This window comes from Saccoglossus kowalevskii, chromosome 6, assembly GCF_978046115.1.
Source record: "Saccoglossus kowalevskii chromosome 6, keSacKowa6.1, whole genome shotgun sequence".
Taxonomy (NCBI): domain Eukaryota; kingdom Metazoa; phylum Hemichordata; class Enteropneusta; family Harrimaniidae; genus Saccoglossus; species Saccoglossus kowalevskii.
In genome coordinates, this window is record NC_140646.1 from 513,843 (window position 1) to 541,576 (window position 27,734).

The following is a 27,734-nucleotide window of genomic DNA, read 5'->3' on the forward strand; positions in this document are numbered from 1 at the left end:
ATGACGCTATATGGTAAGCATCTTTTATTTTTTTTTTTTTCAAATCCTGTTATCTCAAAAATTGTGTAAATATTTCCACAATATATCAGTTATTTATGTTATTTCATGAGTACTTCATTGTCCATCATTGTGGATCCATTTGTATGGTAACTTGGTAGGTCGTTCTAATCAAAGATTCAACTTACGCATGCCCTTCAAGTCCTTGTAAGTCTGCGTTTATTACAGGCTGCAACAAAATCACAAAATATAATTACGCAACACACTAAGAAAATAATCAAAACTTTCAAACAAAAATATATTAATTCATACACGATGCCTTCTTAGTTAGAAATGAAAAACATGATAGAATAGAATAGAATAGAATAATGCTTCATTAATACCATAAAGAAAGAGTTAACATTTCTTTTTAGGTTTTCAGATTAATAAAGTAAATAATAAAAGTACATGAAATGTAAAAATTGATTTAAAAAAAGAACTCAAATATGATGAATGACAAAAATACTACAGACTAATATTAATAATAATATAAGAAATATTAAAAACTGTGATATGTAAGTATCACTGTATGTAGCACAGAATATGTATAAAATATAAAAGAACATATCAAAATAAAAGAATTAGTCTTGTTTATATTTAACTAAATATTTGCAAAGAGTGATAAGATGGTTTGTATTTGGTGACTGTAGTACAAGTTTAAATTGTTCTTTTTTGTTTAAGTTTTGGTAATCACTGTTAATTTCTTTAAGAATATTATACCGGTATATGTGTTCTGTGTACAGTTTACATTCTAGTAAATGATGTAATTTATTCTCTATTTCTTTACAGTGGGTGCATAATCTGTCTTTTACCAGTGTTTTTGGTTTTGTGTACCTTCCTGTTTCTATAGCTAGTTTGTGACTACTTGTTCTAAATTGTGCTAGTATTGTGATGTAATGTCTGTTATATATGTGTTTTATGTAATGTTCCATGTCTAGTGTAGTTTTGTAGGATAGGATAGGATATTTTATTTGGAACGTACACCAAAACAATGCTTGAGTAAAGTCCAACGTAAGAAACATACAGTATCACAACTAATCTAAAATAATTTTAAAATCTGAAAAACAAAATTAGCTAAAATACTACAAATATATTTGTCTACACTAGAGAAAACATTAATAAACAATTCTCCATTTGGTAATGTTTGATAGTCAGATGAGTATTTGAACAATGTATAGAGGAATGTTTTTCTGTGTTCTGAAAAACTGTCACAATGAAAAAAGTAATGTTTTTCATCACCCACATCCTTAGAGTCACATTTGTTACATACCCTGTCAATTTTATTTATTCCCCTGTGAAGACCTATTTCAATTGGCAAGAAGTAGGCTGAAATACGAAATTTGGTTAATGCTAGTCTGTGTTTTTTGTTTTTTATATCATCCAAGTATTTTTCAAATTTATAATTATTTTTGAATGTTTTATAAGTACTTAGTTTATTATGACCAGTTTTGTTCAACTGACTTTCCACATTTGTTGAGTAAATTTGGTTTAACCTTTCTTTAAACAGATTGCAAAAATTTGTCTGATTAGTATCCGTGTTTGTCATATTTGTAATTTGTAGAAGTTTTTGGACAAATTTATACCAGGGATCATATTTAAACCCACTACTTTCTTTAAAAGCAGCTTCGATAATTATGTTGTTTGTTTTCTTACATGACAACCTTTGATAAAATTTTATGACAGTAGTACAAACATCAATCACAAGTGGGAAACGACCTAGTTCACCTCTACAAGCAATATTCGATGCCTTCCTATGTACTCCCAAAACTCTCTTACAAAACTTTATATGAAGTTTTTCTGGTAATATTTTGTCAGAGAATAGCTTTGATACAAAAACAGTATTATCAATCTCTGATTTGCTATTGCCAGTTCCACTAAATAGATTAGTCAGAAAACTACCCCAAACTTCTGACCCATAAAGAATAACTGGTTTAATAACAGAATCAAACAGTTTACAGGCTAGACTCACTGAATTACATTCATTTGAATCCCAAAGCATTTTATACATTTTAAATGATGCTTTGTGAGCTTTTTCATACAACCTTGCTGTGGCTGCACTAAATTTCCCATTTGATTGGGAAGTGATGCCAAGGTAGTTATAAAAATTCACACATTCGAGTTGTGTTCTATTAATGTAGAATTGAAATTTGTCTTCAAGGTTTTTACCAGTGCTGTTGAAAACTATAATTTTAGATTTGTTTATGTTAACCTTTAATTTCCATTTCTGGCAGTAATTTTGAATGGCATCAATGCCCTTCTGTAGACCATCATGACTAGTAGATATTAACAGAAGATCATCTGCATATAAAATACAGTTAAATTTCACACCATTCAGATCCACTGGGTCAAAAATGGTAACAACATCACAAATACCATTGACATAAATATTAAACAACTGGGCACTTAAGTTGCAGCCTTGCTTCACACCTCTATTAGAATCAAAGTATGGTGTAATTCCCCTATTCATTTTTATGCTATAGTGTGTATTTTTATAGATTGACTTAATTGAATTATAGAAGTTCCCCCCAATGCCTAAATGCAGAAGTTTATGTAGTAAGCCCTCACGCCAAATAGAGTCAAAGGCTTTGGAGAAGTCAATAAAGCATGAAAATAAATAGTTTTCTGTTTTTTTTACGTTTGTTGTTTACATATTTTGTAATCAAGGATCTCAAAATATAAATGTTATTCGTTGTCCTATGATTTTTCTTAAAGCCAAACTGGTTATCTCTGTTTTGATTGTTTTCATGCAGATAGCTAGTTAACCTGCTGTTTAATATCATGGTATAAAGTTTGGATAAACAGCTGGAGATGGCAATGCCTCTATAATTATTGCAATCCGCTGGGTCTCCTGATTTAAAAATAGGGATAATTAAACTGCAGTTCCATAATGCAGGAAATTTGCCTGACTTTAAAACTAAACAAAATAATTTGGCAATTGAATTAATGAGATATGGTGCACCATGTTTTAACATTTCATTTGAAATCATGTCATTACCTGAGGTTTTATATGTAATCTTATACACAAAATGATTTTTAATTTTATTGCCATATACTGATAGAAAAATGTGTATTTCTAAAGATGCGGTAAATTTATTATTATTATTATTGCTATTTGGAGATTTTAGTGGTGGTTTTGTGGCCTGGTGAGGTGCTTACAGTGGCTAGTGACACTTTGCTGTGACCTTGAGTTTGATTATGTTATACATAGTGTGCCTGTAATTTAAATTGTATACACATCCCTAATTAAAAAACAATCATGCTGAACTTTTAGCATCATGCAGTGCCTGACAAGATTGTCAATTACAGCAATTATAGTGTTCCAAACATGATCTAATTTTAAGCATAATTCATTGGAAAAGGCCTGTTATAATGACAGTGAATATAAAACCAATTACAAAATTGTTTCTATTTTTTTTCAAAAAAACTCATTTTGAAAAGGGGGGAATACATGTATTTTATGTGATTATATACTTGACATTGTGAGTGGTTCAATGACACCAGTAATGAGTACTGAATTATAGGGGTATTAGGTGGGTGATTGAGCGGAAATAATCAGTGTGCTTTTGTTCTATACCTATTCAAGATATGTATCAGACCTATTTAGGAAATATGTAAGAGACGTTTAAAAGACGTACATGTATACGAGCAATTTAAGTACTTAATTAAAGTATAATTATACTAATCAAAGCTAAGAGCTTTATTTAAGAGATTTATAATACAAATTGTATAAGATGTATAAGATAAATCATACTATAAAGAAACTATTTAAGTAATAAAGAAATTCATGGTTCAGAATTCTCAACAAAAACAACTAATATGATAATAAAAAAAATTAAAAAATTGTGATGAATTTCTTTTTTCATTTAATAGTATTTAAAAATATCCCTATTTAGTGCTTTTATTTTGACTTTTTATGAAAATTAGATTTTTTGTTTGTTTGAAAATAAAAAAAATGTTGTAATGCAAACCATTTTAATGTATGCATGTGATGACCAGAAGCATGATTATTTTGAGGGGGAGGCTTACAATAATATTCACCAGTGGGAATGTTGATTATTTTGAGGGGGAGGCTTACAATAATATTCACCAGTGGGAATGTTAAAGCTTTGGCTGAGATTCATTGAGGTACAGCTTCAGGGGAGGGGGGGGGGACTAATTTATTAAAATGTGTCTTTGTCGATCTTTGTTGATATTATCAGAACTATACAGTCATTTCCTCACAAAAAATATTTAAATAATGAATGCATATTGTAGATATGGTGGGGTTTAATTAGTTTAACATGAACTTGACAAGATTAGTTGATTAATTAATGTATACTATTTGAACTTGACTAATTGAGTAATATTGTTGTACAAGTTTTCATGGACTTCGATATATGCACTTCAGGTTAACTCAAGTAATATCTCATCAATTCTTAATTCTCTTCTTCTCCCGCTAGATTGCGGCCAGACGCAGTTTCTTAATGCTTCCTTGACCAATCACCTCCCAGGTGACATCAAGTCTCCAGAATTGTCGTATCTCAGTTCGTCGGTGATACGCTGTAATTACACGGTATTAGTTCCAGCAGAGCGATACATCAGGTATGCGCGGAAGATTACGCTGTCATTTGTCACGTCACCATGCAGATTTTAAAATGTCCCTGTTGGTTTCTCGTTTACAACCACCACTCATTGAGAATGACAAGAGTGTAAACTAATCACACTGCCAGTCCAATATATATAATTGGGTCAATCCTCAGAAAAAAGGGGTTTAATCATTGTGTTAATTACACACTGAATTACAATGCTTCTAAGTGGTAAACATTGGAACACTTTGAAATAACTATACATGTCAATTTCAAGATTTGACTCTACCAGTGCATTAATAAGCTAATCACTATGTTTTAATTTCACGAATTCATCATAAAACAATGAGTTTTATTGTTATTTTACATGTTCATTTAATTTAGTGGATTTTACTTTCCATCAGCGAAAATAGTAAAAACCCCCAAAACCCAGGGAATAATTAATGTGTTTACAGTAGTAAAATTACAGGGTATCAAGATAGAGTAATTTCAATACCTGGATGGTCAATTAACTCCTAATCAAATCAAATCTAGTTAAAATCTCATTGTTTTTTTCCCCCAGATTACACTTTCTTAAGATGAATCTACCTAAAAGTACAAACTGTGAAGAGTCATTCTTTGCAATTCACACCGTGGATTCGTTTGATTTTGGGGGCAAGTTACCACAGCCTATGTGTGGCAGTATTCATACGAACCCAATCACCGTGCCATTCCATAGACTGCAAATAGAGTTCAAGTTCACCAATGTCTATGATTTTGGAAGCTCGTCTGGTGAAGAAGATGTGTTCAACAATAGTATCGGATTTCACATTCGATATGAAGCAGTTGATGCAGGTGATCAATACTTCTAATAATTTAAATAATTTGATGCAAATGACCTAAACTTTCTTGTGTCGCACACATTCTAGATCATTTCATATTACAGTAAGGGCACACAATACAATGTTATTCAATCCCAATTAGTCTCTAACACTAACAAAAACAATTTTTTTTCTGTATATTTTTGGCACCAATCAAACCATTTAACTACTCAATGATAAATAGCGCCCTTATGTGGCATCCAGGGGCGGATCTAGGATTCTGTAATAGGGGGGGAGGGTGATAAGTTGGCCGAAAGCGCAAAGCCCTGTTGGTTGTTAAAAATAGGGGAGGCGCGGCCCCCTCGGCCTCCCTCTAAATCCGCTCATGGCATCTATCAAACATTAATTCACTCAATGATAAACAGCGCCCTCATGTAGCATCTATCAAACCATTTAATTAACTCAATGATAAACAGCACCCTCGTGTAGCATCTATCAAACCATTTAATTAACTCAATGATAAACAGTGCCCTCATGTTGCATCTATCAAACCATTAATTCACTCAATGATAAACAGCACCCTCAACTGGCATCTATCAAACCATTATTTCACTCAATGATAAACAGCGCCCTCATGTAGCATCTATCAAACCATTTAATTAACTCAATGATAAACAGCACCCTCGTGTAGCATCTATCAAACCATTTAATTAACTCAGTGATAAACAGCGCCCTCATATAGCATCTATCAAACCATTAATTCACTCAATGATAAACAGCACCCTCATGTAGCATCTATCATTAATTCACTCAATGATAAACAGCGCCCTCATGTAGCATCTATCAAACCATTTAATTAACTCCATGATAAACAGCACCCTCATGTGGCATCTATCAAACCATTTAATTAACTCAATGATAAACAGCGCCCTCATGTAGCATCTGTCAAACCATTTAATTAACTCAATGATAAACAGCGCCCTCATGTAGCATCTATCAAACCATTTAATTCACTCAATTATAAACAGCACTCATGTAGCATCTATCAAACCATTTAATTAACTCAATGATAAACAGCACCCTCGTGTAGCATCTATCAAACCATTTAATTAACTCAATGATAAACAGTGCCCTCATGTTGCATCTATCAAACCATTAATTCACTCAATGATAAACAGCACCCTCAACTGGCATCTATCAAACCATTATTTCACTCAATGATAAACAGCGCCCTCATGTAGCATCTATCAAACCATTTAATTAACTCAATGATAAACAGCACCCTCGTGTAGCATCTATCAAACCATTTAATTAACTCAGTGATAAACAGCGCCCTCATATAGCATCTATCAAACCATTAATTCACTCAATGATAAACAGCACCCTCATGTAGCATCTCTCGAACCATTAATTCACTCAATTATAAACAGCGCCCTCATGTAGCATCTATCAAACATTTAATTAACTCAATGATAAACAGCGCCCTCATGTAGCATCTCAAACCATTAATTCACTCGGTGATAAACAGCGCCCTCATGTAGCGTCTGTCAAACCATTTAATTCACTCAATGATAAACAGTGCCCTCATGTAGCATCTATCAAACCATTTAATTCACTCAATGATAAACAGCGCCCTCATGTAGCATCTATCAAACCATTAATTCACTCAGTGATAAACAGCGCCCTCATGTAGCGTATATCACCATTTAATTCACTCAGTGATAAACAGCGCCCTCATGTAGCGTCTATCAAACCATTTAATTCACTCAATGATAAACAGCGCCCTCATGTAGCATCTATCAAACCATTTAATTAACTCAATGATAAACAGCACCCTCATGTAGCATCTATCAAACCATTAATTCACTCAATGTAAACAGCGCCCTCATGTAGCATCTATCAAACCATTCAATTAACTCAATGATAAACAGCGCCCTCATGTAGCATCTATCAAACCATTTAATTCACTCAATGATAAACAGCGCCCTCATGTAACATTTATCAAACCGTTAATTCACTCAATGATAATTAGCGCCCTCATGTAGCATCTGTCAAACAATTCACTCAATGATAAACAGCGCTCTCATGTAGCATCTATCAAACCATTAATTACCTCAATGATAAATAGCGCCCTCATGTAGCATCTATCAAACCATTAATTCACTCAATGACAAACGGCGCCCTCATGTGGCATCTATCAAACCATTAATTACCTCAATGATAAATAGCGCCCTCATGTAGCATCTATCAAACCATTAATTCACTCAATGACAAACGGCGCCCTCATGTGGCATCTATTAAACCATTAATTCACTCAATTGTAAACAGCGCCTTCATGTGGCATCTATTAAACCATTACTTTGGCTGGTTCCCGACGTCCTTTGCAAATGGCAAGTAGAACGCAGGTAACTAGTAATCGCCATATTGTTCGACTGGCCAGGATTCCGGCCCAAAGTCATGTGACTAAGTGACGTAATTTGAAAACATTTTAATATTCGTTTTCCGTAAACAAGTCCTCATTACGCCATGCCTATACATTCTGCCTGCTTAGACTTCATATTTGAGATGTTTCTGGCATTTCTTGCTGTTTCTGTGTAAATTTATAACAAAAGAAACAGTCCAACTTTCGAAAGAAAAAGGAAACGGCTGTGAGCGTAAGCATTGACGTCAGGTAACAAGGGAAATAGAACAAGCAATGAGAAAGTGATGGACCAATCAGAATGCCGGAACCTTTACCAGTTACCAGCCTCTTCTGGCTTGGTGTGTCATGACACTTGAGGCGGGAACCAGCCAAACCATTAATTCACTCAATTATAAACAGCGCCCTCATGTGGCATCTATCAAGCTATTAATTAAAACAATGCCCTCATGTGGCATTTCTTACAAAATTACAAACTTTAGCCCTTTGAGAACCATAATTTTTTCCAGGAAATTTTCGTGCAACATTTTTTATGTATTTCTCTATATTTTATTTTAATAATTTGGCTTTAAATGAATTTAATAATTTCTTATTGTCTACATGGGTTTAAAATTTGTGAATGATGTCAAAAGTGGATTTCACATTCAAAGCGTTAAAAACTTTATTTAATGTGTTTTTTTGACTAATTCATCACTCAGGTTTAAAAATTCGGTTGATTACTATCTCTTGGATTTGTTGACAAATGAAAACAATATTCCAAAGCATTTCTATTATATTCTCACAATTTTTACCATTTTACATAATTTTCCATTAACAGTCAAAACAGAACAATGCAGGTATTATATCTTTGGTGATATTGGAATGTCTGGACTAATCCAATCTCCTAACTATCCAAATCCTTATCCGGAGCATTCCAACTGCATCTGGACAATATCTGCTCCGATGGGAGAACGGATCCGTTTATCGTTTAATCCTGTCTTCCGTCTTGAAGATTCTAAGTTCTGTGATGCCGACTATCTTCATATCGGGAACGATCCACGGAAACTTGATCTTGATTCACCAACGTCTTATAAATATTGTGGGGGAGATGTCCCGTTTCAGTTGGTATCCCGGGACAACAACATGTGGGTGATCTTCAAAAGTGATTTCTCCAAGTCTTATGAAGGCTTCCAAATTACGTACACAATTATGTCACCAGGTTAGTAATCAGTGACCTGAAACTGACGACATTTTATACATGCATATACTGCATGTGTCTTATCATACAGTATTCACCATTAATTCCTGGGTTCAGAGGAAATAATCTTTGGTGAAATTTAATCTGAAGTGAATCAATTTTCTTTCAGACAGTGTAAATTTATATTCAGATTAGTACCAGTATTTGTCATTCTGAATTCTAAGATCAGTGTTCCTTGCTTTACCAGGCATGGCTGAGAAAAACATTCTTTTTGTGTTGGTTGGACCTTTTTCAGATTTGTTTATTTCATTGCAGATATCTACAATTCTCTAATTTTTATGAATATTTTTGGTAAAAATGACTTTTTTACTTCTACCGCAAGTCTGATTACTTTAATATATAGATACCTAAGGTTAACCTCTATCGGATTTGTTTTATAATTTCCTAACGATATCTTCAAATCTCTTTGGTAGAAAGCAAAATTTTCAAAAGTCCAATAGCATTTAATAGTACTTAATATATACCTCTCTTGGATTAGTTAATTCTCAATCCAGCTTTGATGAATATTTGTTTTGTTTTTATAAAAAGTGATATTTTTAACTTTTTCTTGAAAGCCGCAAGTCTGATTTGTCAAGATTTGTTAATTTAATATCTTCAAATGTCTAATTTTGCTGAATAATGAATTATTTTTGAAAATGTCAAGTCAGATTGCTTTGATATTCAATGTACCTCAGTAAGACCTTTGTCAGATTTGTTCATTTCAAGATGATACATGTACATTCAATTCTCTAATTTTAGTCAATATTTCTGTCAATTTTGGTAAAAATGCTATTTTCGACTTTTTATTGACAACAGCTTAACAGTTAATTTTAGGTCTCTAATTTTAATGAACATTTTTTTTTTTCATTTTTGGTAAAACAAATTCTGTCTTTTTGAAAACCACCAGTCCCGTTGTTTTGCTATTTGATATGTAGGTAGGTGCCTTAGATTTATTTGATTTCTTACTCTATCAGAGTAATTCATTTAGTGTTGATAACTAAAATTTTAGTGAATATTGATATTCTTATTATTTTTAAAATAGCTAGACTGATTGATTCCATATTCCTTTCTCATTATGCATCTAAAACAGCAGAGCTATATCAGCTGACAGACTTCTTGTTTTTGTAGCTTTAATCTCTTAATTTACATCAAAAATTTACTTCTAAAAATGATTGAATTGTAATTTTAACAGTCACATGCTTTTATTATTGTTTCCTTATTTTCAGATAATTGTAAAAACAATGTTTCTTATTTTGAGTGTTCACCAGTTGAGTGTGTTCATGTAGATTTACTGTGTAATGGCGTTAAAGACTGTAGTAATGGTAGAGATGAATACTGTAGTAAGTATGCAGTCTATATCAATCTTAAAGCGGGGTGTCGTCAATTTATATATCATGTGACAAGACATATTCCCTCTGTTTTTCGCATTTAGCACAACAAATATGTGGATTTAAAAAAAAATAGCCAGCAACGTTGCTGAGTACTTTGCTGACTGTCTCAATATCTTTTCACAATTGAAACAAGTTCGGTCAAACCATTATCTCAACAGAAGATGTTAATCTAATAATGAAGGCCTTGACACATTGAATATAAATAAAAGATGCTATACCTTTCAATTTCCCAGTCCTATAGCGTGCTGTCTGACAATGCACAAATTATCAAAAAAAAATTAAACAAAATGTACTGACAAATGCAGTTTCGTATGTCGTCAATTCACAGTCAAGTAACCTTTGATGTACAAATTTCAATAAGGATATGGCATGGAAAGCCTGTCACCCAATTAACTAGATCGTTTATGATATATACGGTATTTGAATCATATGTCTTATTTCAATTGCCTTCATTTCAGATGGTACTGGCAGCAGTATTGCTAACAATGTATGTTTACAGTGCCATGATGGTACATGCATAGCGCCAATATTACCTCTGTATGATTCAAATTACGGAATGGACTATTGGTGGTTTTGTGATGGTTATAAACATTGTAAAGATGGAACAGATGAAAGTATAGGTAACTTAATGAGAATAAATTTATTTATATGTGAGTGCAGCTTTCAAACCATGTGTCATTTCACATGACATACCACTACATGCATGATACTATAGTCGCAAAGCTCTGCATCTGTTGATGCATGTGCATGCCTAGTTTCCTATATGCTTACTATAGCTGCATGTCTGTTTGTTGTTGAGAGCTGGCTGTTCACATGTTTAAAACAAAATGAATGTAACTGTTAAGTTTAAGTTATTAGCCATCTTCTTGGAGGTTAGGTGTGATGCCTGGTAAGCTCAGTGAATGGCTGCCAAATCGTGTAGCTATGTGATTTGGTATTGTATGCATGCAGTGTTAGGTTAATATTATAAGAATGCGTACTGCTAAGTATGCACAAAGGCAGTACTCCGATCGTATCAACAGATGTGTATCGAAGGTTGATGTATTACCATATTGTCTGAATAAACACTTTCCTGTATTTTTTTACATCTTTTCCTGATTGTAATAATAATTTAATGAGAAATAAACAACAACAAAAACTGTTTTGCCCTGTGCGAACATTTGTGTTTTTTGAGACAGGATTCTATTTCCATCAAGCACTACAACACTTCTGCATCTGATGTAAACAAAAACAAATTGTTTGTAAGTGACATAAACATGACGCACATTGTCCTTATTAGGATGACATTCAAACGCTATCGTAATACTGAACACATCTGTGCTGCATTTTACAAACAAATTTATTCTATTTGTACTTTTCAACATTTCTACTGCCTTCTGTATGATACCATTGGTGAAAATATGTTTGATTTATGACGACAATGAACTTGAAAGATCTTGGAATCTCATATCTTCAGCACATACATGTTTCATCGTACATACCGAATGCACATACCTCTACACATGCTGCCTTGCATGATGGGTGTTTCCCTTAAAGGCTAAGCCGACTGCCGAAACAGTGGATTGGTGTCAGGAAGGGCATCCGGCCAATTATCTCATGCTCCAAAAAACCTTAAATGGCAGTAACCAAGCATGGGCACCAGCCAGCCCAAAGGCTGGGGTGGGCGGCACCGGCCTACCAGAAAAAGGATGGTGCAAACAATCATCCTGGGCCGCGCAGGCGTCGCTTGCATCATGACGGTGTGAAACCCGATAGGCAGTTCGAGGTGAGGGTAGGGAGTTGGAATGTGGGAAGTATGAGAGGGAAAGGAGTGGAGATGTGTGAGGAACTGAGAAATAGGAGGGTGGATGTGTGTTGTGTCCAGGAGGTGAGGTGGAGAGGGGAGGGGCTAGAATGATGGGAGTTGAGGGAAGGAGGTATAAGTTGTGGTGGAAAGGAAATAATGATGGTTTAGGGGGTGTAGGAGTCTTGGTAAAGGAAGAATTGTGTGAGAAGGTGGTGGAGGTGAGAAGGAGAAATGATAGGGTGATGACAATTGTGATGGCTTTTGAGGAGGAGGTGATGAGGTTGATATGCGTCTATGCCCCGCAAAGTGGTAGGACGCATGAAGAGAAGGAGCAGTTTTATGATGAGTCGTCAGGGGAATGGGGTTTACAAAGTGGGGGTGAATTGGTCCTTTGTATGGGTGACTTCAATGGGCATGTGGGAAAAAGGATTGATGGATTTGAAGGTGTGCACAGAGGGAACGGTTTTGGGGAGAGAAACTTGGAAGGAAGGATGTTGTTGGAGTTTTGTGATGAAAAGGAGTTGTGTGTAGCAAATACATGGTTTAAGAAGGAGGACAAAAGGAAGGTGACATTCAGCTCTGGAGGAAATGAGACAGAGATTGATTTTGTGCTAGTGGACAAGACGAAGAGAAAATTTCTGAAGGATATAAAGGTGTTTCCAGGGGAATTACAACACAGGTTGGTGGCTGTGGATGTGGACAAGAGGAAGGTGAAAAAAATAGTAAGGAAAGTAGCACTGGTGAGGAGGAATGTGTGGAAATTGAAAGAAGAAGATACCAGAAAGATTTTTGAAGCGAGAGTTGGGGAGCTTGTGGAGACTGATGCATCAGATTTGTGGGGGTGCTTTAAAGAAGGGGTGTTGCAGGCATGTGATGAAGTTTGTGGGAAGAAGAAAGGTAGGAGGGGCAGAGGAGACACAGGGTGGTGGAATGAAGAGGTGAAGGAAGCAATAGCAAGAAAGAAAGATGCATACAAGAAAATGCGAAAAAGTGGTACTGAAGAGAATAAGGGTAGGTATAAGAGATTGAAGAAACAAGCAAAGAAAGTGGTGGCAAAGGCCATGAGGGAGGAAAATGAGAAGGTGCTGAGTGAGCTTAAGGGGAATCCAAACAAGGTATATAAGATAGTGAAGGCAATGAAAGGGGATGGAAGAGATGTTGCAGGAGGAAGATGTATGAGAGGAAGCGATGGCAAGTTGAATTTCAGTGAGAGAGATAGAAGTAAAGTCTGGAAAGAACATATGGAAAAAATCATGAATGAGGAGAATGAGTGGGATCAGGATGTGGAGGCTGATCTGGTGGAAGGGTCAGTTGAAAGAGTGAGTCGAGAAGAAGTAGTGAAGGCAATCAGAGACATGAAAACTGGAAAGGCTGCTGGACCCTCGGAAGTGAGCACGGAGATGATTTGTGCAAGTGGAGACATAGGGATTGGTGTGATAATGGAGTTATGCCAGAGAGTGTTAGATGGAAGAGGAATGCCTGAGGAGTGGGAGGTGAGTGTGGTAGTACCAATTTTTAAAGGAAAAGGGGATGCAAAGAGTTGTAGTGCGTATAGGGGTGTGAAACTATTAGAGCATGCAATGAAAATTGTGGAGAGGGTGATAGTGAATAGAATCCGGAAATTAGTGGAAGTGGATGAGATGCAGTTTGGTTTTATGCCAGGGAAAGGAACAATTGATGCAGTATTTATTCTCAGGAGGATGCAAGAGGAATATCGTGCAAAAGGGAAGAAACTGTATATGTGTTTTGTGGATTTGGAGAAGGCCTTTGATAGAGTCCCGAGGAAGGTGATGGAGTGGGCAATGCGGAAGAGAGGTATACCAGAGGCAATGGTAAGAGCAGTGATGAGTTTGTATGAAGGAGCAAAGACAAGAGTTAGAGTAGGATCGGAGTTGTCAGAGGAGTTTGAGGTAAAGGTGGGTGTGCATCAAGGCTCTATACTATCACCATTGATATTTGCAGTTGTCATTGATGTAGTTAGAGAGTGCAAGAGGAGGGCTGATGAGAGAGATGTTGTATGCTGATGACTTGGTCTTGATGGATGACACAATGGAGGGATTGAGGGAGAAGTTTGTGAAATGGAAAAAAGCATTTGAGAGTAAGGGTTTGAAGGTAAATCTGGGAAAGACAAAAGTGATGGTGAGTGGGACAAAGGAGAAAGCTTTGGTGAGTAAGGTTGACCCATGTGGCATGTGTGGAAAGAGGGTAAAGGTAAATTCAGTGCGGTGTGTGAAATATGGGAAGTGGATACATGGGAGATGTGCAAAGATAAAGAGGGTGACCCAAAGATTGGCAAGGGATTTTGCGTGTGGAAGATGTAAGAATGGAGCTGGAAGGGTGGTGGAACAGGAAGAAAAGTTGTGTTATGAGGTTGAGACAGTGAAGGAGTTTACATACCTGGGGGACAAGGTAAGTGTGGGTGGTGGGTGTGAGGCGGCTGTGACAGCTAGAGCAAGGTTTGCTTGGGTGAAGTTTAGGGAATGTGGAGAGTTACTATATGGGAAGAGATTTCCCTTGGAGATGAAAGGAATAGTTTATAAGAGTTGTGTGAGATCAGCATTGCTGTATGGGAGCGAGACATGGTGTTTGAGTGAAAATGAGTTGGGTATTTTAAGGAGGACAGAGAGAGCGATGGTGAGGGTGATGTGTGGGGTGAAGTTGATGGACAGAAAGAAAACTGAGGACTTGATGCAGATGTTGGGTTTGAAGGAAGCGGTAGATCGGTTGGCGAAGGCAAATGGGGTACGTTGGTATGGGCATGTGCTGAGGAGGGAGGATGGGCATGTATTAAGAAGGGCCCTTGATTTAGAGGTGAGCGGTCCAAGGAAAAGGGGAAGGCCAAAGAAGACGTGGAAGATGCAAGTAGAGGAGGAGAGTGGGAAGGTTGGGATGAGGATGAGGGATGCTTTAAATCGTGCAAAGTGGAGGGAGGGGGTAAGAGTGATTGCCACTAGTTTAAGGTGAATCCGGCCACCCTCGTCTTCGGGGACCAAACCGGATTTAAAACTCTGGACTACTACTACTATACCGGTAGATGCCAAAGTTGCCAACCTTAAATTATAAATTCAATATTAACAATGTTCCAAAATATGGCAATGAATATCCAATAATTGTTCAATAATCTTTTTGTTTTCTTTTAGATGTTTGTTTCAGTCTTGGCAGTCGTTACAGTGCTATGTTTTTCTGTAAAGGAAATGCATATGACTTTATGATACTGCATAAACAGACATGTGATGGCATTGTGGACTGTCCTGGTGGAGAGGATGAAGACCCAAAAATGTGTCACACAGTGAGTTGTAAGTAAACATAAGTCTACATTAACCATATTTGGTCATATCATGCACTTATTTAAATGATGCACTAAACACCTTTAGTATAGAATATATTTCAATGCGAGTTTGGAGTACTTAAAAATGGATGTGAGTTTAAAACCTAGTGAATATTTCTGTCGCAGAGTTTCCATTCAACAGTTCAAAACAAACCATATCTTACGTTTGATGAACAAATCTGCATTCAAAAGAAAATGGATCATTTTAGGCCTGCCTAAATAATGATGTTTTGATTGTGCAAAAACAAACTGAATTTTATTGTATGTTGTTTATTCAACAAACAAAAAATTTGGGCTGGCCTTATATAGGAAAATTAAACTTGAAACAGGCTATAGTCAGATATCTTTCAAAATTAATGACTCAATAACAATAAAATAATGTAGTCAATAATATATAATCATGTTGAATAATTTTTAGCTCCGCTGTCGACTTTGCCGAGCGGAGCTTATCATATGAGTGATTGTCCGTCGTCGTCGTCCGTGTCAATGTTTTACTTTTTCGACTTCTTCTTGAAAACTACAAGCCTGAATGCTTTGATACTTGGTGTATATGTACCTTGGGTAGACCTTCAATTCTCTAATTTTGGTGAATATTTTTGTAATTTTTGGTAAAAAGTGATATTTTCAACTTCTTGTTAAAAACCGCAAGTCCAATTGCTTTGATATTACATATATAGGTACTACATTTGGACCTCTCTCAGATTTGTTCATTTTGTAATGATATCTTCAATTCTCTAATTTTGGTGAATATTTTTGTCATTTTTGGTAAAAAGTGATATTTTCGACTTCTTGTTGAAAACCGCAAGTCCAATTGCTTTGATATTACATATATAGATACTACATGTGGACCTCTCTCAGATTTGTTCATTTCATAATGATATCTTCAATTCTCTAATTTTGGTGAATATTTTTGTAATTTTTGGTAAAAAGTGATATTTTCAACTTCTTGTTAAAAACCGCAAGTCCAATTACTTTGATATTACATATATAGGTACTACATTTGGACCTCTCTCAGATTTGTTCATTTTGTAATGATATCTTCAATTCTCTAATTTTGGTGAATATTTTTGTCATTTTTGGTAAAAAGTGATATTTTCGACTTCTTGTTGAAAACCGCAAGTCCAATTGCTTTGATATTACATATATAGATACTACATGTGGACCTCTCTCAGATTTGTTCATTTCATAATGATATCTTCAATTCTCTAATTTTGGTGAATATTTTTGTAATTTTTGGTAAAAAGTGATATTTTCAACTTCTTGTTAAAAACCGCAAGTCCAATTGTTTTGATATTACATATATAGGTACTACATGTGGACCTCTCTCAGATTTGTTCATTTTGTAATGATATCTTTAATTCTCTAATTTTGGTGAATATTTTTGTAATTTTTGGTAAAAAGTCATATTTTCGACTTCTTGTTAAAAACCTCAAGTCCAATTGCTTTGATATTACATATATAGGTACTACATGTGGACCTCTCTCAGATTTGTTCATTTCATGATGATATCTTTAATTCTCTAATTTTGATGAATATTTTTGTAATATTTGGTAAAAAGTGATATTTTCAACTTCTTGTTAAAAACCGCAAGTCCAATTGTTTTGATATTACATATATAGGTACTACATGTGGACCTTTCTCAGATTTGTTCATTTTGTAATGATATCTTTAATTTTCTAATTTTGGTGAATATTTTTGTCATTTTTGGTAAAAAGTCATATTTTCGACTTCTTGTTAAAAACCTCAAGTCCAATTGCTTTGATATTACATATATAGGTACTACATGTGGACCTCTCTCAGATTTCTTCATTTCATGATGATATCTTTAATTCTCTAATTTTGATGAATATTTTTTATAATTTTTGGTAAAAAGTGATATTTTCGACTTCTTATTGAAAACCGCAAGTCCAATTGCTTTGATATATTATACATATAGGTACTACATGTGGACCTCTCTCAGATTTGTTCATTTTATAATGATATCTTCTGTTCTTTAATTGCCATGTGCATTGCTAACAGCGGAGCTATCTCAGCCGACAGGCTGCTTGTTTAATTGAACTTTGAGCTTTAATCAGTCACTTATTAAGTTCCTCTACATACATTACTTGTTACTAGATTCCTAGTGTTTTTTGAGGTGAAAGGTCACTTCATTTAAAGTTTACCATCTTAATGTTTCTGCATATGAACCCTTTAAGGCTGTAGTACATCGTAAATATTGAACATGGATTCGACTATAGTGGTTAATCAGATTGACGACATGTATCTAACGTGTGTTATTTGTCTTGAGCGATACAAAGATGCTAAAATTCTCCCCTGTCATCACTCATTCTGTGTGCAGTGTCTGTCAAACTACTACCATCGTGTACAAAGAAGTCTGCATTGTCCAACTTGTAGAGCTCCATGTGACGTACCCACTGGTGGTGTTTCGTGTCTACCATCGAGTTCCAACATCAATGGCATCGTGGAAACAATAGAACATCACCTTGGTGGTGACAGAGGACTAGCGGTAGCATCAGCAGGTAATGCCGCTACATGTTCCAGTCAATTCTCAACAACCAGGGTAGGAATTAGAACCCCACCTTTACTACGCACGGAAGATTCAAGAAAAGCAGCGAAACTAGAAGCTATTTCCTGGATGACATCCTCCTCAGTCATCCCGTCAGTGAAACAAAAATCCCACACTGAGCAGAAGAACTGTGATATCATTACCACAGGGTTCTCCGGCAAACAATGTCCTTGGTGCAATTTCATTAGTAGGAAAGATGCTATAATCTGTGAGGCATGTCTCATCACAATCCCGTGATTGGGTTTACCACAATATACAACAATCCACCACATCTGAATTTCAGGTGTTGTCTCAGATTGTTACAATATTCCAGAACTTTTTAGCATCATTATTTGAGTGTAAGGTAATGTGCAAGGAATGTTCATTTTGTGAAACATAATCTTTGGTTCTGTGCAACAATCATAACACTATTAGCTCTTGTTTGCTAAATGTATTTAAAGTTTGTTTAGTTGTTATAGTGAGTATTGACTTCTTCATAATGTAGTTTTTTATATGATGTATTTGTTTACTTTTTCGTATTAAAATTTTACACTTTATATTGTGTGGATAATTTTTCAATGACTCAAAAATTATATATATTGAAAAAAAAGCTTGATTTTTTTTAAACTAAATTTTTTTGTTAAAGAAAAAAAATCCAATAAAATATTATTTGTTCTTAATAACACAATTTTTTGTGCACTTTTCAGTTAACAATAATAATACAATGAACTAAAATAAAACTGGACTTGAAACCTGGACACTTCAGGACATTCAGTTGAATAAAAGTGTATTAATATATTGGCATATTTTGGATATTTTGTTTTAAGTAATCCCTGAAATTTCTCCATAACAACACTTAAATATTCTAAATTAATTATTTTGTGGTTCAATACAAACTGTTGTTTGCTCTACATGTATATGAACTACTAGGCGTGTTTGGTTTGCATTATAAATATGCTGATTGTGAGACATATCATAGTATAAAGATGAGAATTCAAAATATAATTACGATGGCAGTAACTAGTCATGTATGGAACTAAGTGAGCTTGATTATTTTTGTCCTTTTTGGTAAAAAGAGATATTTTCCACTTGTTGAAAAACGCAAATTTGATATTATACATAAAGGCACTACAGGTGGACCAATCTCAGATTTGTTTATTCTGTGATGATATCTTCAATTCTGTAATTGAAATGTACATTAATTGCTAACAGCGGAGCTATTTCAGCCGAGAGACTGCTTACATATTTATAGGGACTATAGCTACATTGTATACAAAATCTACCAGTACTAACAACTAGGCAAGCTAGTGAATTTATAATTGTTAAAAGTATGTCATAATTTTGACTTTTGGGGAATGATAAATTGCTGTTATGACCATAAACAATCTTTATTTATATTGGGTTTAAATAAACCGCATACAGCGTGTGGTGAGACCATCACTGGTAGCACTGTGACTGTTGGGTCAGACTCGTGATCAGTAGACTGTAGTTCAAATCCTGGTTACAGTTGTACACCAAAAGTTTCAAAACAAAAACCACTGGCTCAGAATCATTCACTAACGGATGCCGCTTTGGGGGACCTTAGATAAATTCCACAGGTGCTTGTGTAAAACAGGGCCTAGTTAGCACATTGAATTGCCATAATGCCAGTATAGGCACATGATAAAAAATAATCACTGCCATTTAATGTAGAAACTCACACATAATAAAGCTAATAAAATTTGTGTTTGAAGTTTAATTCCAACATAATTTTCATGTTTAGCCTGAAATAGTACATCCTTGAATGCAATAAAATCATGTATAGAACACACTCCGATTATGAAACGAGCAGCAGAAATACCAAAAAAGATTATTATATCTCCACGTTTTGAATAAACTCCAGACACTTCTTGCGCAATATGTGTTAGGATCGGTGCCGACCTGTATCTTTAATGCAGTGTAGCTTTAAATTATTGGAAGATGTATAGGTTATGGGGTTATTCAGAGTGTGAACAGAGAATTCAAAAACTAAATACAGACATTGATCTCTGATAGTGTTGAGAGGTTAAACTATTTAAGAAGTGGATTGATACAGCTTAGATATACAGCTTAGTAGGGTGTTGTCTGTGCACACTCCATGAAATCCTAACCATCCTATAGAGAACACATAGGAGTGCTTTTAGTACTATTGTGACGAAGCCCATTGTAGAAAATACACAATAGGAGGTACTCTCTTAAATCCTACTTTTAACATTTTACGCTGTGCATCATGACTACGCCTGCAAGGGGAGCTCAATTAATACAAAACGTTTATCAACTATAGATCATTCCATTTTTCACAGGGGAGGAGCGTGTATTGGCACTTGCATTTTAGTTGGTGGCCGAGCTTGCAATTATTCACTTAATTAAAAAAAAATTATAAATAATTAAAATTATAATGAAAAAATGTGACTTCATTTTTGATATAATAACGCTTGGTTAAAGTGACCCATCACTAGCAGTGATCCTATGTACCCTATCCCAGGAATGGATTAACCTATTCTGACCTTAAATACAATAGATGTATTGTGTAACTTGTGTCAAATACTAGGCTCTGTAAGGTGTGTTCTAAAAACTTGACGGTCACTCAATTTGGTAGGAATTTACAACACGCTACTAAATTAAATTAACTGTATTTCATATGCAAAGTAGGACAGTTAATTCCTTTGCTGGGAACAAAATTGGTTCCTTTTTTTCTGCGGATTTTTTTTTTCAGACATATTTGTGATAAGACCATCAGTGGACCGACCTGGGGTCCTTTGTTCAGGGTAACGGTTAAATTGTTGCCTAGCATGTATAATCCTGTATTATGCAAAACACAAAGTTTTTGATTTATTACTTCATTAGTCATGACACTGGATGGACCTGTAAACACATGATTTAAGACCATGGCAGCAACGAGTCAAGAGATTAATGAGAATTGCCTGACGTGTGTCATCTGTCTAGACCGCTATATCAAGGCTAAAATTCTGCCGTGTCAACATTCTTTCTGCAAGCAGTGTTTGTGTGATCTACTGGATTCCCAGGATTGGCGTTTACAGTGTCCAAGTTGTCAGCAAATGTACGACATCCCTTCTGGAAGTATCGACGAACTCCCTTCAAGTACGTTTGTTAACCGTCTTGTGGACCTAATAGATGAACAGGAAAAACAAGTTTCTGGGGAAATTTGTCGAGTATGTTTCAAAAATTGTGTAATGAACAGGTGCATTGACTGTACAATAGATCTGTGTGCGTTATGCGCGGCATCGCACAAAATGAAACCTGACATGTTTGATCACCAAGTGCTCTCAACTGAGGAATTTATAGACTGTTTGACAAGAGACCCTTCCATTGCACAACCGATAGGACGGTGTCCGTCTCACAATCAGCGAACTGACATCTATTGTAGATCATGTGCTATTTCGTCCTGTTCGAAATGTGCAATTCTGATTCATCGCGATCATGATCTGAGTGACATACAGGATGCTGCGAATGACTTCCGTATCAAGACAAGAATAAGTTTACATGATGTCAAAGCTAAGGAACTTGACATGCAGAACAGGAAGCGATCTGCCATTGAGCACTCTCGGTCCTTATTAGAGGAATACACAAGGCAACAGGTGTCTGTGAAAACACACTTCCAGAGAACTATGGATGCCTTTTATCAAGAACTTAAAGATAAAGAAGAGCTGGTCTTAAGCAGGTTAAAATCTGAGTACCTACAGCTTGATGAAAAAATGAAATCTGAGATTGGTAAACTTAATACTACAGAAGACCAGTTATCGAAGACTGTTATCTGTGTTGATAAGATATTACAATATAGTAACGATTCTCAGTTGATGACAAATAGCGATGAAATGACTCATAGAATTGGAATGGTTAAATTAATGTTTAACAACGACATGACAGTTGATAATAGTGATGCCAAACTACCACAGTTTATTCCCGGTGAATTAACTCTGCAAGGTAGCTTTGGAACCTTGAATAGTGATGTCGATATAGGCGGGAACACCGATCGTTTGAGAGACTCACTGGATTAGTCCTTTTATTCCTCAATCTCACTGTCTGCTTTTTTTTTACGTAAAATTGTTATGTTTATGTGTGAATAAATTATTTAAAATATTTTGCATGTTACTTAGATATGCTTTTAGAAACAAAGTTGAACTAATTCAATGATTTAATTTTTCTTACTATCTCAAAACTTTTCATATTATGGGGGAACAAAAAGTATGTACACTCAGAGTTAAATTATTTTTTTCTAAAGACCACAGCTTCAAATATTATACAACACAAATAATAAAATATTGTAAATAGTAAAAGTCACACATAAATATAACAAATATTACATTTCCCCTATACAACAGAATTTAGGAAAACAAAACTAGATGCTTTTAAATGTACTTGTTCTTGTGAATAGAAGCGATTTTTCTTTTACATGTAATTCTATGAATATTTTGTGAACACCACTTTGTTTTATTCACTTTCAGTTCTATCATTTATTCAACTATTACTAATGTGTAAAACAAAGCCACAATGTTTTATTTATTCTGATTTTCAAAACAAAATTTGAAATGTTTTCTTAGTCACAAGTCTTATTTATATATAAACAAACAAACAAACAAACAAACAAATAATTACAGAGATGATGCAAAGCTTTGAGTGAGAGACAATAAAGCGAGACCAAGGACCAGTATGTATTGTTTTCAGTATTTGACTTGAAATAAAAGTAAAATCATTTAAAGTGTGTTTTGTATTATTTTTTGAGTGTCAATAATAAACAGTTTTGTTGGTGATGATTCAAATCATTTCTTTAGAGCCAAATTAAATATTTGTCATCTGGAAACTGGTACTACCTATACTACCTATAAACCAATAATTGGAAGTGAAGGTATTTGATTGTAGAATTATAGGTTACACACCACATTTATAATTTGTATCAAGACATAATAGTTTTGCAAAGAATGGGATGCTTGTGATAATGTAACTACCAGTAAATCTGTGAGTGGAATTGTAGTGAAAATAAGTCGGGTTAGGAAATGGTTGACTGACATATTTAAAGGGAGTACTCTGCTAGGTCAACTTTTTGAATATTGTCAGTATCAGTGTAGTTGTATTGACTCATTTTGTGGACTGTGATGATAGTTTTAGAAAACCAGATAAACCAATCATTGGTTCTCGGTGTGAAATGACCCTGAATCTAAATGTGGCAATTTTCTGTACGATAGAATAATTGTTTTACCAAAAATTTGGCGGTTAACTACTAAAAAAAAAAAAGACTACCATAATGGTAGAATTTAATAACCTTTCATAGTAAGTAACAGTTTCAAATTTGAGTCCCTCTCGCCCTACTCCTGTAGTGGTATATTCCTGATGGGTGTAGACGAGTTACCATACAGTAGCAATGTAAGCAATGATTAATAATACCAGAAATATTCTGTTTCATTTCACAGTTGAGGAAAAATGGAGACCAAACACAGCAGCAATCATACTGCCCTTGTTATTAGCTTTAGTTGTATTATCTGTGTTTATTCTTATATACACAATAGGTATGTATACTGTACACAGTTTTAGGTCTTTATATGCACCTTGATGTTAGCTTTGGTTGTTGTGTTTATCCTTTTTATACAAAATAATGTATTAATTATTAGTCCCCGTTCGGACGTAGTCCGAAAACGAGGACTTATGGTTTGCCCTGTGTGCGTCCGTGCGTCCGTGATCACCTGTATCTCGAACATGCATGGACCGATTAAGTTCAAACTTCACTCATACATCACACATTATATGGGACATATGCACATGTATTTTTTTCATGATCCGATTAACGATAGCCGAATAGCGGCCATTTTAAGGCCGAAAATGCATCCGGACCCGGATCTCAGTTATGCATCAACGGATTTTGTTCAAATTTGGTACATACATTAAACATAATAGGACCTTGATGCACGTCATTTTTTTTTTGGATCGGGTTTGAAATGGCCGACTGGTGGCCATTTTGTTTTAAAGAATTCAGTTCTGGATCCGTATCTGAGACATGCCTGGATTAATCGAGTTCAAACTTCACACACACAAGGTACATCATGTCACAAATATGTATGTGCATTTGTTTCATGATCCGCTTAACAATAGCTGAATGATGGCCATTTTAAGGTCAAAAATGCATCAAAATCACGTATTTTCATAATTCCGGAACCGGATCTCAGTCATGCATGGATGGATTTTGTTCAGATTTAGTGCATATATTAAACATAATATAAGCTTGATGCACACCAATTTTTCTCCGGATCAAGTTCAAAATGGCCGACTGGTGGCCATTTTGTTTTAAAGAATTTAGTTTTCGATCCATATCTCGGACATGCCTGGACAGATCAAGTTCAAACTTCACATACACATCATACATTATATCATACATATGCCTGTGCATTTGGGCCAGCCGATCAAGACCACACTTCACACACATCATACAATGTGTTGTACATATGCAGGTGCATTTTGGATCAGACCACTGAAAGTGGTCTGAGATTTCGGTCATGATCTGCTTTGAATGTATATGTCACTCAAATATGAACGGAACGGGGACGTGTCATTGACAATGACTTGTTTATACTTTTTAATTTCGCCATTGCTGGATATGTAAAATTCGCTAAATTATATCCATGTGAACATGTAAAGTAACATTTGAACTCATTGTTTTCCTGCCAAGTCCAGTGAAATTGCTCATAACATCAAAATAGTGAAATTAAACACCAGTGAAAATAACAATGACATATTTAAAGTTTGATTTTAGCTTTTGAAAGGATTGGGAAGGACTTCCTCTAGTGGCAGGATATTGTTTAAATATGACAGTTCTTTAAGGTAGCCTAGTCATAATTTTGACAAAATTGGTCATAAATTGCATGACAATGTTCATTATTTTATTATGTTCACAATCATGAAGCTAATGACCCATGGTACAATTAAATAGCATTATTATACATCTGTCATCGTAACGCCTTAAGTTACAGCCTGTCGTAATTTTACGGGGTATTTTCATCATACCATATTAGGAAATGCGAATTCCAAATATGGAATGATTACGTGCGTAAGTCTCCTCTAATTAAAAAAACAAAAACATTGCTGCCACCAGGGTTTGACCGGACTCCATACAAAGAAGTTCGCTGATTCTGTTCTAAACTTTTTAGATTTCGACATTCCCATGATGTATCCTTGGTAGGAAAAGATGTATAATAATAAGGTTATTACGAAGATACCTCAAAAGATGCACTCAGACAGTACGCTGTTGCATCGACTTCCGCTGTGCGTCGGTCTATACTGCCGCTGTACTGTCGTCGTGCAATAACCTTATATTATTTTGTGTGTTACAGTTAAGCTTTTTGAGAAATGTGTCCTAATATTTTTTACAAATTCAAAATTTGACAATTCCATAGAACACAATGTTAAAGAAAAATTGCATTTTTTGACACTTTTTGAAACCCAGATTTTTTAAATAATTCAGAACAACAAAAAGTAATCCATCATTAACAATATATGATTTTTTCAGCCTATGTCACCAGACTAGATTTTGAGATATTGCATATCTCTGCCATAGAAACCTGTGGTAAAAATGTTATAATAGTGTCAAAATAGCGTCTTTCCACTAAAATAAAACCATTGATTTATCAGGAAAAAAGGCTGGTGACCCCCAACTTTTTTTTAGGTCAATATCCTTATATTACCTTTGAGTACATTTTATTTCAAAATGAATAAATTCTGGGTTTTTGACTCCAGTGTGCGAAGCACAAAAGGGAGTCTTTGCAGCTACCCTGTCTGTATGTCACTTTTTTTGTTCCACAGTTATCTCAAGAACCACTAATCAAATTTTGATGAAACTTTGGTACATAGATGCTCTGGGATAATGCGCAGAGTTGATTAGGTTTTGGTAAAAATCCATGAATATTAATTACCTAATTTGCATAATAATTAGCTGATTTTTAGTTGTTCCATGACTGTTCCACTGATATCTGAAGAACCACTCATTGGATTTTGATGAAACTTGACACATGGATGCTCTGAACTAATGCGCAGATTTGATTAGTTTTGGGTAAAAAGCCATGAATATTAATTAACTAATTTGCATGATAATTAACTGATTTAAGCTGTTCCATGACTGTTCCACTGATATTTGAAGAACCACTCATTGGATTTTGATGAAACTTGGCACATGGATGCTCTGAACTAATGCGCAGATTTGATTAGTTTTGGGTAAAAATCAGTTTATATTAATTACCTAATTTGCATAATGATTAACCAATTTTCGGCTTTTCCACTGATATCTCAAGTACTAATCATAACATTTCAATAAAACTTGGTACATAGATGTCATATGACACTTCACAGACCTGATAGTTTTTTGAATAATATCAGTACATATTAATTACCTAATTTGCATAATGATTAACCAATTTTCGGCTTGTCCACTGATATCTCAAGTACTAATCATAACATTTCAATAAAACTTGGTACATAGATGTCATATGACACTTCACAGACCTGATAGTTTTTTGAATAATATCAGTACATATTAATTACCTAATTTGCATAATTAATTAATTTTTTGCTGTTCCATGCCTGTTGCACTGATGTCTAAAGAACCACTCATTGAATTTTAATGACACTTTTAAAGAGTACTCATCATTACATTTCAATAAACCCAAGACAATACACCATATTATGCTTCTTAATCACCTAATTAACATAATTAATTAATACTGGTATCTCAAGTACTGATCATCACATTTGAATAAATGCTTTAGGACAATAGACAGCCTGATTAATTTTTGGTTAAAATCTGTTCATATTAATTCTCTAATTAGCATAATAATTAATAATTTTTTGGTTCTAATCACATTTCAATGAAACTTGGTACATAGATATTACATCACGCAGTCTTATTACTTTTACATTGTGCAGACCTTATTAATTTTACACTTAAATCTGTTCATATTAGTTACCTTATTTGCATAAGCTTTTCCATCAATATCTCAAGTTCAAGTAATTTTTAATTAATTTTTAATGTGTCTCCAATACTCTCAGCACACGGGAGTTCTTTCTAAGCTTCTTTGATTAAATTTATGAGTAGGCTTCTACCTTAATCAGTTTAACAAATTCTGATTTTTTTTGTATATTCCTCTACAGCTCGTAGGAGACAAAGAAATGAAGAAATTCTGAGAAATTTCCGGCGACAGAAAAGATTCAGCTGTAGTACTACTGCGTCATCAAAATGTGAGCGGTTTAGAACAACTCAAAGCAAAGTGTGAATAAATCTTGAGTATTAGCAAGTGCAAACCAAGAATGGTCTGAACTTACAGATCAATTAATAATAATTTATATTGGCACATGCATGTTATTGTTTACCCATGAGCCTTTACATTTTTAACATGTGTTGTTATCATCACTTTGGACTCAACTTTCACTTTAATTACTGTAGTCAAGGCCATGTATTACAACTGACTTGTGGTTTCTTGTCTGTTAGCACATGTACTATATGTAAATTATTGGTTTTCTATGGTATATGTGCTTTTAATAATACAAATGCAGTATTTGTTTCTGAGCCTGTCAAAAAAACAAACCTGCACAATTATTTTTAAAAAGATCTGCGAGGTCAGATTAAATATA

General features: G+C 34.7%; 1 protein-coding gene across 1 annotated transcript; it reads left to right on the forward strand.

Annotated features, from left to right (window-relative positions):
* Positions 1-27,376, forward strand: LOC146741307 (tolloid-like protein 2). Its single transcript, XM_085499895.1, has 9 exons — positions 1-13; positions 4,476-4,617; positions 5,164-5,435; positions 8,638-9,018; positions 10,263-10,376; positions 10,886-11,047; positions 15,354-15,509; positions 23,534-23,629; positions 27,255-27,376. Exons 1-9 carry the CDS (start codon positions 1-3, stop codon positions 27,374-27,376), a joined length of 1,458 nt encoding a protein of 485 aa, XP_085356021.1.
* The last annotated feature ends 358 nt before the right edge of the window (positions 27,377-27,734 follow it).

Bases quoted from the DNA above. Each gene is read 5' to 3' on its own strand.
- LOC146741307 (XM_085499895.1), top strand. The intron at 4,618-5,163 runs GTATGCGCGGAA...TTTTTCCCCCAG, and splicing joins CCAGCAGAGCGATACATCAG to ATTACACTTTCTTAAGATGA. The intron at 11,048-15,353 runs GTAACTTAATGA...GTTTTCTTTTAG, and splicing joins TGGAACAGATGAAAGTATAG to ATGTTTGTTTCAGTCTTGGC.